Here is a 14284-nt window from a genome sequence, read left to right as displayed (position 1 = left end):
TGCTGTTATTAGGCTACCGCTTGAGGATGGTGAAATTATAAACAATACATACTGAATAAAATGAGCTGAATTTTTTTTTTCATTGTGAATTGTTTTAAAGATTATACCTGTATCCAAATGAACCATAAGATTTTTTTTTATAATTAACCATGTCCCTGAGTCATCCACTTAGCAATAGGCTTCAGAAAGGGGATTTGAGGGGGGCAAGTTATCAAAGGTCTGTAAGGTTATACACTGTGCATTAACATATGAAACAGAAGGGACATTTGACCCCTCTTGCCCTCTAACCTAAGGTCAAACTGGATACAGTGTCATGGGCTTGTACTCCTTCTCAAACAAGCAATATTGTTTCATTGTTTAACTTTAAAGCACTGACTGACTCCATTTTCTTAATTTAATTTGGGTTGCATTTCTGGTGATTTTATTGATTTATTCTCAATGTTTTCAAATGTTTTTTTTTTTTGTGTAATATTTATTTACAAGTTGTCAATACTTACATTTGTTATAAAGAAGTACTAAATGAACATGAAGCCCTGACAGCTCAAAGCATTTGTATAAGTACACTACTTTATATTTGCCACCTTGTGTTTGAAGTGGTCGTAATAAAGGTTAACAGGTTCTTACTGTGTACCATACAGTAGTTACTACTTGGAGGAGTTTGAGGAGGCTTCGATTACAGTAAATTGTTGGGTATTTTTTACTACCCCAAGCTATAGCTATAGTAGAACAGCTTTATGCTTGTATCGGCACACATTACAGACACATTTTTTGACTTTCAGGGGACCACAGTGTTGCTGTCTATACAGAGTGTCCTATAGATCTGTTTTAAGTTGTAAGATGTAACAAAACTCTGACTTACAATCTGGAGGGTATTGACTGTATTGACTGCCACTCTGCCAGCAGCAGGATAACAGACTAAAATCAATTAAACGTGTGTCACGCGCTGTCTGTCTCTCCTTGTAGCCATCAGTACAACGTACAGCCCACTCAGATCTTGCACCATAAAGTGAGAGTCTGACACCTTGGCACAGCAACAGCTCTGTATTGACTGTCCCACAGTAGAAAGTTTCTGTCACAGAAATGAAAGCTTTATTTGAGGACTGTAAGGGTTGCCTTACATCCGGAAATGCTGTTTAAGTGACAGTAGTGGTATTATAATGTTTTGTAGGCTCCACATTTCCTCAGGAGCCATTTTCTATACGTCTCTGCACTCTTGCTGAAGCAGGATGTTCTCCATAGCAACCTTAACATTTTAGTTACAGTGTGTGGAATGGAGGTGGTGGAGGAGGGGAGGGGTGCTGATCTATCATGTAAAGTATATGCTGCATATGTCAAGCTGGCTGACGTTTGTTTTGACAATATGAATGCTGACAGATTCAGTCCCTCATGATCGGATTATTTTGTAAGGATTTTCTTATCACTGCGATACTCTGGTATCAGAAAGCCCAGTCCCTGCATTAAACATGAAAGAACATGAAAACCCATTCAAGAGACCAAGCTGACCGAAATAGTGGTGGAAGGAAATCAAGTATTGAAGTTAAAAGATGCCTGGCTTTCATGTCTGTATAACTGAGGAGATAAAAGGTTATCAGCACGCTGATATAAGTGCCTCATTAAAGGTTTAACTGCTGTAGATATAGCTTGCAATATAGGAAACTAGATGTAAATTATGTGAGCCAATTTAGCATTGTTGCATTATTCACTAATACACATTACCTTTTAAGCAAACAATTTAATATCACTGATGTGCAACCTCATTGCACACAATGACATTCTTCTTTTCCTTTTTCAGTGGAAACCACTGTCATTTTCTATGTATTTATTGTTATTCAAAGCAGTACAAATAGGCTTGTATTTAGTGAAAACAAGTTGGCGTATATTTTAAGAATCATGTTTCACATTAGTGATTCCCACTTTTCCATAGAATGAAACTGTGTATTGATTAACATCAGGCATACAGTAGTTCTGAAGCAGAAACATAACACTGTATATTGCTTCATTGTAATGTATGCGTTAGCAGTGGCCCAGTGAAACCATGGTGGGTGTTAGGAAGAAACAATGGAAGCTGTATTATCTACTAAAAGTGAAGGTGCCATTGAGGGAATGCTTCCAACTGTAACCAAGAACCGAACAGACAAACATCTAAAAAAGAGAAACCAAATCCCAAAACTCTGTGATGTGTGACAAATCTCTCCCTGCAAGTTGACATGTTCTCTTCCTTGTCTTTTTTGTGATCAGATCTCAGATTAAGGATCCTTTTTAATACTTTGCAGAAATCTATTGAACGATTGGAAAGATAAAGCTGGGATTTGCTATGCTAATTTCTTGCAGGAAGTTTGAACAAAAGAGGGGCACCTCAGAATAGAGTTTTGCCGCTGACGCTTTATTTAAGCCTCCTGAGTTCATCCGACACTTCCAGATTGTCTCCACAATTGCTGGTTGAGGGTTTCAGGTTAGATGGCTCTTTTCAGTGCTAGGCTTGTGGCTTGGTGTGCTGTAATCTTTGTAAGTACCTGTACAATAGCAGAACAGCTGTTACAGGCTCCAGACTGTAGTATGGCGGGATATTAAACAATGGGTAGGGTTAGCCTTAAACAGACTGGTGCATCTCTTAGACAGCTGACATAGCAACCTGACACTTGATGTCTCCCCCCCCCTTTGAAATGTGATGCCTCCAGAGATTGGAGTATGCTTCTTCTTCTTCTTCTTCTTCTTCTTCTTCTTCTTCTTCTTCTTCTTCTTCTTCTTCTTCTTCTTCTTCTTCTTATTATTTGAATAATGTAGTAATATGTAAAAATATAGAGGCTCTCATGAGTGAAGAGTTTGAGATGAGACAGAATTTATTTTACACTTCCCAGGATCTGTCTGGTTTTCCAGTTTCAACAGAAACCACTAGATATACGCTTTGGTTACAAAACATGGAATTTAATTGAGAAAAAGCATTGTAAACAATTAAATTGGGTAAACAACCAAACACGTTTTTACACAAAGAACTTCACAAGTTGACCTGGGGTTTTGGAGACTGATTTTATTATTATAAAATTTGAATGTGTTTACTTGTTTTAGCAGATTTAAAAAAAAAAAAAAAAAAAATTATTTTATTTAGTATGTCCAATTATATTTCTCCCCCGATTTTCTCCCAATTTGGAATGCCCAATCGCTTTTCCCCTCACCGCAGCAATTCCCCACATGGCTCAGGAGACCTGAAGATTCAGTGGGTGTCCTCCGATCCCACGACCAAGCCAGCTTCCTTTTTCACCCAGGAACTCGAGAGTGGATGTCAGTGAGCTACCAACCTCTGGAGGACAAAGGCCAGCCCTGCAGGTGTCTGCTCTCACTGGGCACCTGGCCAGCAGGGTTCGCTGTAGACCGATGAGGAGAAACAGTCCCTCCCTAACCCACGGGAGCGCCAACGCTCACTTCAGAGTCCCCAGCGAAGACCGGCCTACTTCGCTCAGCAAGGACGCGAACCTGCGCTGTATGACTCACCCTGCGTACCACGCGACTGTTTAGCAGATTTTGATAACGTATGAATACACACAGTAACCATTTCTTGTGTGACAGGGCTTTCTAAATGCCAAAGCAAGATGAAAATGTATTTAAATGTAGTTGTCATATTTTTAATTGAAAAAAATGCATGATGCTTGAAATAATCCATGCATTTAACATTCAGGCTTCAAAATGTTTTGTTCAAAATGATTGTACCTTTTAGTAGATTTGACAAAACAAAAACAAATCTGAATGTTGTTTGAATGTTGTAGCATGAGTCCTCTCTAGAGCTAGCTCCTGCTGTCTTACTGCACTGATGAAGAAGGGCTGACTGCTGAAACCTGCTGTTTTATATTGTGGTATACGAGAAGTGATGGTTTTTCGTGATTCAACACCTTTTATAAGGCTCATTCTAATGAAGCAGCTTATAGAAAGGGGTGGGGGGGGGGGAGGGGCAAATGTAAGAATTATTATAGCTAATACAGTTGCTACACATAACATTTGTATTAGGCTTGCTGTGTCAACCAAAGTGAGGTGAAAAGCAACCTTGGAGGATATACTGTACAGTACAGGCTTCAAGTTACTATTCATTTCATTTTTGCAGTTTTGATACTACAAGAGGGGATATAATAGAAGCTGAGCTTGGTACCTCATGAAGCTTTCCATTTTAAACAAGCTGCCTGTAATCCTTCTGCAATATGCTTGCATATTCAAGTTTCATTTAAAATGTACTGATATTCTTAATATTTATGTTTAGTAAAGTTGGGGTGAACTGTAATGAGAGATGTGGTTAATGGGTGAATTCAATTACTTTCCTCTGGCAATTGACATTCTCATCTTAAGGACAGGAAAAAAGGAATGCATTAAAGAATGAACTCCTTCAATCTGGTTTAATGAGAATGGCTCTTTTTTAACACATTTCAAAGGCCAGGTCACATTGGACACATTGTAAATACCCTAGGGCAGTGGTGCCGTAAAGCCTGCAGTTCATTTAATACAATAAACATGATGACAAAGTGCACTGTACTCTCATTCTTTCTTTCTTTTTTCTGTTATGTAAAACATTTCATAGCCTAGAAATATTACATCAAGTTAATGAGATTAAATTGCCAGCGCCTTTTCAATGTGGCGCCCCTGCTGTGCATAGAGAGAATAACAGTGCTTTGTAAACGGCATGACCAGCCAGCGGGATTATCTGCTGGTCGGGGTTGTGTTGGGGTCAGACTGTTACATTGGTGGAGGTTGAGTCAATGAGGCATAGAACTGGTATTGCCTCAAGCAGGAAAATACTAGTGGTTATTGTGGTTTGTGAGGCACCATTTTATATTATCAGTAGCTGTATGCATTGCCCTATCTGGGATTTCAAACTTACTCTTGTGTTTGATTCCATGCAAATTCAACACATAAAATATAATGTTATTTGTTTTATGCATGTTGTTGTTGTTGTTGTTAATAGAAAATGAATATTATAATGATAAAAAAAACCTCTCAAACTCTCTGTTTTTGTCGAATGTTTATGCAGGAAAAGCAGAACAAACAAGGTGCTTCCTGCACCAAGGTAACTCAAGTGGCCTCCTGTCAGAGAGAAATCATCAGTGAAAACAGTATATGTTACAGCTATTGCTGCAGATCCTCAATATATTTTTTCCAACACACTTTTATTTTAAAACTTAACTGCAATAAAAAATAGACCTTACAAGTAACATTAGAATAAGTGAAATTAAAAAAAACACACACACTGGATTTATAGACCCTTAATTTACCACTAATCTTGGACCACCTTCGCTTTACCTCAGCCTTAACAGTTTTTTATTTTTCCATCTACACTTTACTGTAACATAACTATTAACAAGCAAGTTGAGGCCTGTGTCACAAAGCACTTTTATCCACTTATTGTAGCAGTCTCCATCTCCCTGTTTCACAAAACAATGTTTCAAGATAGAGCGGCATAGTTTTTGCAGAAATCAGCTCAGCTATTCTAAATGATTGAAAATTACTGTTTTCTTTCACTTAATTTTCTAAAACTGGGTTTAGCGGACTGGTACTTTCTAAAAGTGGTTTGTGAAATTGGCCCCAATTAATGTAATGCCTCAAAAGTGTTTGTTTCTAGTTATGTGTACAGATATTTCTGTGTATAGAACATACAGCAAAATTATAAATAAAAAAAATAATCATATTAACAGCTGTTCTGAGTACAAGATCTGTTTTTGTTATAATAAAATAACACATTGTCTGTAGGGTATCTGCGTACAGTTTCTTCAACAGAGATTAAACATTGCTTCTGATTCCTGATACCCAATCACTCAATCTGCTGTGTAGTTCAAATTTAATTCAATCATCTAATTGTTTTACTTTGCTTTATTTCTTTTTTCTTTTTTAATTGAGTAATTTTGACTGCCTTTTATTAATCTCAGAAACTAAATTTTATCAAGGGAGGTTTATTGCAAATAGAGTTTTTTTTTTTACATTCTACGTCATAATCTTGCAAATCGAAAGCCTCTCTACCTTCAATCAGAGATAATGCAAAAATATTATAAGATAGACCTCAAGGGCCAGACACAGTACCCCACACACCTGTAATATTTTCAAAAAAGTAAACACTAATTGAAAAGGATATTGGTACACCACCTGCTGTAATGTGTCAATGTCATTCTAGAAATGACCAAATTGTTCCTTCAAATACAGATATGAAAAAAAATCAAACCTTCTTCATTGAGCTTCTGCTCGGTCATTTCCTGATCAAGTTTGCCCTTCAGAAAAAAAAAGAAAAAAGTTTTTGTTGTGTTTTAAAGGTATCATCATTTTATGCTTTGTTCTGTTTTTGATTTTCACACTCCAGTGAACCAAGGTTAGCAGTGCAGGTGTAGGTGCGTTCAAATATCATTTTTGTAGAAATTAAATTTAGAAATCCTGGAATGGCCCCTTCAGTATAAAATAAATCACTTTCCCGTGGCCTTGCTCCCTTTGTCCATTAGGTGAATGTAGATGCACAAGGTAAGACCTGTCCAGTTCAAACGGGCAAAGGGTAGCCTCTTGATAAATTACTTAAGAATCCCTGTTCTCGTTCGGGAGAGAAACAAATTGGGCAAACAAGGACAGCAAGGATGCACAACCATGCAGCAGTGAATTCAAGTATCCTTTTAATTAGTTCCACTGACTTAGCAGTACATATATTACTTTAATATCTACATTATCTATATAGTAGCAGCTGTAGAAATGATCTTCCTTTTAAAATGACTGTCCACATTGGACCATGGGGATAGTGTTTAATTTGAAGCAAAAGTTTAATACTGCCTGCATCCTGTCAGGAAGGCCACATTAATCCCAACATGTCAACGCCACAAGGGTGTTAGGGAGAGTGGGATATATCTTCATTAACTCGATAAAACCCGTTAGTTATCCTAAAGCCTATATACCACTGCGTTTACAAAAGACATAGTTAATGAACATTTTAAAAATGTTTCAAATAATTTTTATATAAATATAATGGAATATATTTTAGTGCTTTTTTTTGTTATGCACTGTTAACCCATAATAAGCATAACATAGGTTGTAGGGCCATCTTCCCATGTATAATTGTGTGTAAAACACCAAGCAGTCAACCAATAACTTGGAATGTCCCCAGAGGTGTTGGTTAGACCATGCATCCAGTGTTAGGGTGATGTGGCATCCAATTGGATTCAGATCTGGTTATCAGGCCGAGCTACATGCAGTCATACTTGAGGAAGGAACCAGCATTATATCAGTCCCAAAGAGGGTAACTAACAAAGTGATGATGTTCCTATCCACGGCTCAGGGACTAGTTTGAAGACCACAGTAAGGACTTCACAAACCACTCTTGGCCTGCCCAATCATTAGATCTCGGTCCAGTTGGGATCCAATGGGATGAAATGGTCAACTAGCTAAGAAAAACACCAACCCAACCTTATGTATTCTTGTTTCATCAGACTGAACAAGGACAGCATCTGGTTGTTACATAGAATTGTGTGCCTACTGTACCCCGCCATCTAAATAATATTCTGCAAAGATAACTCTGTTACAATTAGAAGTCAGTAGAAGACATTGTACATAAGGTATATTGAATTGTATGTTTTTAATTACTTTAAAAAGCGTATTTTCTTATGTTTTGAGATGCTGTCGTTTAGTGAATGGTTAGTCGTGTTTTGAAAAACTGAAGACATCCTTACAGATTTACTTGACATTAATCAGGACTAAGACAGATTTTATCATGTTCAGTAAATAGCATGAACTATGTCACTATTTCTGAAGTGGACAGGACCAGGTGCAGGTATGGTAAATATTCTTAATAAATAGGTTTGCTGAATATTGCTTTACGTGGCCAAGTTAAAGATTCTACTTCACATTAATTACATTATAGTATTGGTATGAGGAACCTGCACAGTACCAGAAGCCCTGCTAAAATGTAAGTGAAAACTTTCTTAGAGGACAGAGACTGTACTACAATAGTAGTGGCAGTGCCGCATTTACTGTTACAAGTGCATTCTTATAGGGTGAAGTGGTAGATTCAGTGGTAGATTTAATTTTCTTTTAGAAATGTGTAGCAGGTGGGGGAAGCAGTGATTTCTATGTATGTGTGTATTTTCCATCTACTAATCATAATAATATTAAAAATATATAGTTGTTCCTAAATAAATAATTAGAAATGCAATTATATCTCCAGTATGGCCTTTGCCACAGTGCTCTTGCCAAATATTCGCTTTCTGTGAGTTGAAAGTGGCACTTCATTACAAGGAGCTGGTATTACGACGCAACTTGAAAGCCACCGTTTAGCGATCTTTAATAACATTGAGTATTAATGGTAATGATGCTGTTTCATGTAGGCATTGGCTTGGCTCTCCTCCAGCCTGTTAAGTAAAATTAAGGCCCAGAAAATCAGATTATTGTATCCCAGGGGAGAGGGCTGATAGCCAGCTGATGACTGTCGATCTACTCTATCCCTGTGCTGTAGACGGAAAGCCAATTTGTTAAAAGAGTACTCGTTAGCATCACTTCCTATTATCATAAGGGAAGAATACAGTAAAGTTCCACTCAACAAATTATAAAACTATGCCTTGAGAGACACTATTGGTCTAAGTCTAAAAATAGATTTGTTAGTACATCAAAATTGGCTGACGAAAGACAAAAACATCCACTGTGCATTTTCTTTTTTTTCCTATAATATTTGAATTTTCCTTTTTTAATTTGTAATTTTACATTTAAAACAATAAAAAATAATTTGATAAAAGACCAACACATTATATATATATATATATATATATATATATATATATATATATATATATATATATATGTTTAGCTTGATTCCATTAAATTATAGATTTTTTATTTGATTGGTTTACAGTCACTTCCCTGCATCTCTGCTGCATTTCTAAAAGCCTAACTTTATTCGGCATGTGCTTATTTTGGGAATACAAATTTGAGCTTTCTACATTTCTCAGTTGCTGTAATCCTCAAAATATGACAATCAAACCAGCTTTATTTGTGATGAAATCCAATTTCACTGCCTCTGCACTGTACCCTGCTTCTAATATGAGAATAATTCCTCATCCTAAAAAACATAGCATAGATAATCTGTGCATTTTATCCAGTTATTGTTTGAAATGGCAGTCCAATCTCAGTACTCCTCAATAAAAGCAAAGGTGTCACTAACACAAAGGAGTGTGCATTGTTTAGAAGGATCCTTAATTAGTGAATACTGAGCTGGTATCGGAGGGAGCTGTGATACCCCTCCCTGCTAACACCTCGTGTCATGAATAATCAATGAACACCTTATTATTATTCATGAGTTGGAATCTGTGTAGTCATGTGCATTCAAGCTGAGACGGGGGGAGTGTTACCATGAACTGAGTCAAAACTGTGTGTGTGTGATACTGAGAGGAAAAAGAGGAGTGTGCTGCTGTACACTGGGCCAGCTTCTGTTCCGAGCTAACACTGGTGTATCTGTGTGTGTCCTGTGCCAGAGTGACTGATGAGAAACAGTAGTCAAGTCTGGAGGGTGATTCCCTGTCAGTTCAATTGCCTATCAGTTGCAGGGGAAATTAGAAGCCTTGCTATTCTCCGCTCACTATAATGGGCTGCAATCTGTGCTCTTTACAGAAAAAAGAAGAACACTACAAACTGCTCTATGAAATAGCTCAGGTAAGTGTGCTTTTGGTGAAATTGTTGACTTAGCTGGCTCTTAGGATTTTTTTTAAATTTTTTTTTTAAAGAACAAGATAATGGCTGTTTTCACAGGTCAGTAGATGTCAAAATAGTTTTAGCTGACTTGTGGAGTTTCCCAGGGCTTCTTAACTCTGAGATGTCACACTTCTCAATCATTGAAATTGCGTTTGTGGTTAATGCAGGCAACCTCAGCTCTACATTGGTGATTAGAATTATGTTTATACATTTATTTAAAGTTGTCTTGTTGGCTGGTGTCAGTGCCTGGGTGCTTTCTTCAAGTTGTTGTTTATTTTAAACTTTTCTTTGTATTTATGAGGGTAATTTATGAAAATAGTCTTGTAAGCCTCTAAAGAGTGTGGTATTATTATAATGGCACAGGTGATTCAAAGTTTCATAGTGTTCTTACTTTGGCGTCTTCACAGATCACAGACTTGTTTGAAAATAAGAGTGAAAAAATAGATATGATTTGTATAATTTATTGTTTCACATTAAACAGGGTGTTTTGTGATGTTGGGAACCAAAACGGTGCAGTTGCTTGTGTTTCTCTACTACTTAGTTTTCAAGTTGGGAAACAGTATTCTTAATGCAACAGCAGTCAGCCTATATTGGAAATACGCTGTGAATATATTCTATTGACAGTATTCATGAACAAAATACTTTGTACATTGCTGGTGGTCTGCTGGCACAGCAAAAGCTAAGTGCCCCTTGTATCCCTTAGAGTTCCTCAAACACGATTCATTTCACAGTGGGCTAATTACAAAGCAGATTCGCTACACATGAAACGGCGTCTTCCTGAGGCTGCGTTAATGAACATTTTCATGGTAATGTGATAACAGGCTCATTATCTATTTTATAAAATGATTCTGTGCATTAATTAAATGTAAAATGTCTCTCTTATCGCCACAGAGAGGAAAAAGATGATTAACACTGATAATTACTTCCAGGGGCAATGCTTTTTTTGATTAATTTTATCGACTGTAAACTCAGAAGATGCTTAGAGTGAAATTATATGAAATTAACAGATACCTGACTAACGATCACTCTCATTACAGGGCACTGTTGGAGCACTTCTGCATAGCCCATCTTCAGGTCCACTTTGTAGTGATTTTAACATAAAAGTGTTAATTGTCTGTTATATTCCTGTGACTAAATTATAAAATAATGTATTAGGTACTGTATAACAACTTAACGCAACATTCAAAAGCCCAAACTGCACCTTACTTTGCTCTAGCTCTAGCATCAAATACTGTTGGACAAGTGGCTTATTAAACAAAGAAAAAACTGCATACACAATTTTCTTGGGTCTCCATTTATTAGAGGAAACCTACTGCTCCAGATTCTGAAGGATTATTATAAAGTGCGTTTGTACAGTATATTATGGTTGTGGAGTTAAGAAGCTTGTGAAATAGCTGCTGCTTATGCTTTCTAATCCTGGAATTTGCCAGATAACGTTTTTAATCCCTGACAGAATCTCTCAAATGTTCCAGTGAAGTAATGCAACATCAGCATCCAACACTACATCCCATTATTTTTTAGGGTAAAGGCAGAGATAAGGTACAGTATCGAGAGAAAACAGCAATGTGACTTCTGACCATAAGGACCACCTTGACAGCGAGCGGTTTCTCTCACAGGTTTATGTACATCCTAGCCTGGAAGTGCCAGAGTGACAATGTGCATGTTTGATCAGGGGCAGCACTACAGTATCGTACGAAGCAGTTAGAAGCAGCTGCTATCAGAAGACGGGAACCTCCCTGTTTGCATTTCTGAGTTGTATTTGTAAGCATGAGTGGCTGGATCTGATATAATGAAATGAAAGGAGCCTGCTCAAACATTAGCACTCGATTTACCACTCTCTTTTTTTTCCAATGTTATGGTCTTGTAATTCCCAGATTAGAGTTCTATTAGGATTGCATGTCTTGCATTTCATGTAAATTAGAGACCACCTAAAGCAGACAGAATGGTAGTCAGTGTAGCGGTACACCAGAAGAAAAAAACATGGTCATCCAAACAGTATGTAGGTTTTTTTTCACACTGAGGATCAATTTTGACACAATTCCTGCATGCCTGACCTCTGTACCCAGTGAAGGATTTATAACTTTGGTGATATTGTTTGGACAAGTAGTTATTTTTACCTTTTTTTTGTTTTACACAATGGTGGGTCAAATTTCAGATATGTGTCAATTCTCCAAGGAGGAAAGTGTAGTAGTTTTCTCGTGGTAGAAAGAAATCCTTAGTGGCAGCCACTGAGTATTAGTGTTGGACCTTTAAGCATATTAAATTGGCTCTTACATAACACACTGAGTGGCTTTTTTCCCCCCTATTTTTTATTATTATTATTATTATTATTATTATTATTATTATTATTATTATTATTTATTTCTTAGCAGACGCCCTTATCCAGGGCGACTTACAATCGTAAGCAAATACATTTCAAGTATCACAGTACAAGTAATAATACAATTAAGAGCAAGATAAATACAATGACTTTGGTTCAAGCAAGTACAAGTGTTACAAAATACAATTCAATAGTACAGCAGATAACAGTTTCAATGTAGTGTTTCAAGGTCTGCTTCACGTTTCCTAATGTGACTTAGGCTATGATTTAAGTTTCCTGTTTCCCTCGTTTGGAAGTATTAAATAGTATGACAAGGAATTATAAAGCACATCTTAATAATAATTCTGTGTAAATGTTTCTAAACAGGTTATAATGCAATTTACTCAATGACATTTAACTTTGGAGAACATGCCCTAACAATGCCCCTGTGTTGTCAAAAATATATAAGTTCTGTGTTTTGGTACTTCCACTCAAAGAGTAAGACTGGGATTTAATATGTTCATCATTATCTTTAGACGCATGGACAGTTTCCATCTTGTATTTTTAACAATAATGTAACCCGTTGGTTTCTATTGTACAGACAGACACGTGTTGAATGCTCTTTCCAGTCTGTTTTATTGGTTGTCTGGGGCAAGGCACAAGAAGATAACTTGACCTGGTCAAAGAGTTACAGACAGAGGTTGTGCTTCGATTCAGATCACATTAGTCCCAGCAGTACCCAACTACAACCACAAGGCTACACTAAAGTTCTGAGGCAATGTTATTTCGAGATAAGTCCTCATTTCCAAACATGTTAATTACAACAGTATGTGTGTGTGTATATAATCTATGTAAATCTAATCTTCCTTCCTACTGTAAAGTACACCGTATCCCAAATGGGAACACAGTTTATTAAAAGAATTCCCTGGACTGTGTCGTGTCTTGACATCACTGTAAACTCTTGGCATAACCAGCAGGGTATTGTTGACAATCCCATTTTGGGGCAGACTGTAAGCTTCAAATAATTCCCTTTGACATCAACACTGACAAGCAGAAGTACTGTAATGTGTCATCTATGTGGCTGGCTCTGTTTGTTTGAAGGATGGAAGTCATTGATTCTCTGAAGTAAATATGTTATATGTAACAGTTGACTTTTAGGATAAATATGCCTTGGGACAATGTTGTCTTTTCATCTTAGTGATTTTGACCCAATCAGTATCCTTATATTGCTTTGTGGAAAAAAATCAAATGATGTTCCTACAGTATCACTGGGGTTGCTAACTTGTTTAGAACCATTTATACATATTCTTGTGCATCTCAGAATGTTATATTGCCCAACCTATGTTGTTGAACCTTCAGCTGGCTGTGTCACCTCATCAGAAGCTTTTCTATCTCATGACTATTAGCTACAAATGTACTCATCCATCTCCTTGTCCCATTACATTTTTGTGAATGATGTTCTTCACCCATTAAAATTGATAGGAAAGAACAAAGAAAAAGAAAAATGTGTTGTTTGATTGATTTTGTGTCCACCAGCAAGATTACTCTGAAATATAACATAGGCTGTGGACCTATTTCTGAGACTGTAGGATGTGAGCAAATTTACTGTGTACTGTATATCTGGGTGCATATTGCTCAGTCTCTTGCATTATTATGATTCTGCTCAAAAAGTACTGCATTTCTTTTTTTTATCAGGGTCAGAATCTTTTACAGTGCTGCATTTTAATGCACTGACAATAAATATGAGTGGGTGTTGAGGTTTAATCTCTGCATTTACTGTATACCTTTACAACTAGTCAGTTTAATGTGAGGCAGTCTAGCGGTATAGGATTTAAGGGGTATTTGATGACTCAGTCTTTTTCCACGTTTACAGTTTTCTAGCCCAAGAAAATGCTGCTGATCTTTTTAACTGAAATGCTGATTTCATTTTCCCCATACTAGGTTGCATGAACTATATTAAGTTGATTTAGACACTGCAGTACCAGGCACGACCAGTAATTGTGTAATAATAATAATGATGTTCCTTGGCTTTTCTGGTTGATTTCACACGTAGCAAGGTTACAACTATGAAAGCAGTATTTCTCAGAAAAGGCAATACATATGAATATTGATAGTACTGAGATCTAGAGATCTTATCGACTATATTACATCTTTAGCAGGATGGAAGTTGAGGATTTAGGAGGTAGTTGATGAATTGACCTTTTCCAGTTCTACAATTTTCTGTCCCAAGAAATGTATTGCTGACCTTTTCTGCTGCAGAGACAATCCCCTTTGCCCCTATGACTAGCCCGTGGGAGC

General features: G+C 36.9%; 1 protein-coding gene across 2 annotated transcripts in view; it reads left to right on the top strand.

Moving 5' to 3' along the window:
* The window catches only part of LOC117419485 (PDZ domain-containing RING finger protein 4-like), a 125371-nt gene that overhangs the window by 72594 nt on the left and 38493 nt on the right, over positions 1 to 14284 (top strand). The window contains exon 1 of one of the 2 annotated variants that reach the window (XM_034032260.3): positions 9354 to 9648. The exons of the other annotated variant lie outside the window; for it this stretch is intronic. Coding sequence (XP_033888151.3) covers positions 9580 to 9648 — 69 coding nt within the window. The 5' untranslated portion in view covers positions 9354 to 9579. Of the gene's footprint in view, positions 1 to 9353; positions 9649 to 14284 lie in introns of those variants that run through there. 2 annotated transcript variants of the gene reach the window in all.

This window comes from Acipenser ruthenus, chromosome 14, assembly GCF_902713425.1.
Source record: "Acipenser ruthenus chromosome 14, fAciRut3.2 maternal haplotype, whole genome shotgun sequence".
Classification (NCBI taxonomy): domain Eukaryota; kingdom Metazoa; phylum Chordata; class Actinopteri; order Acipenseriformes; family Acipenseridae; genus Acipenser; species Acipenser ruthenus.
The sequence above is the reverse complement of the archived record's forward strand: the minus strand, read 5'-3'. Positions and strand labels throughout refer to the sequence as shown.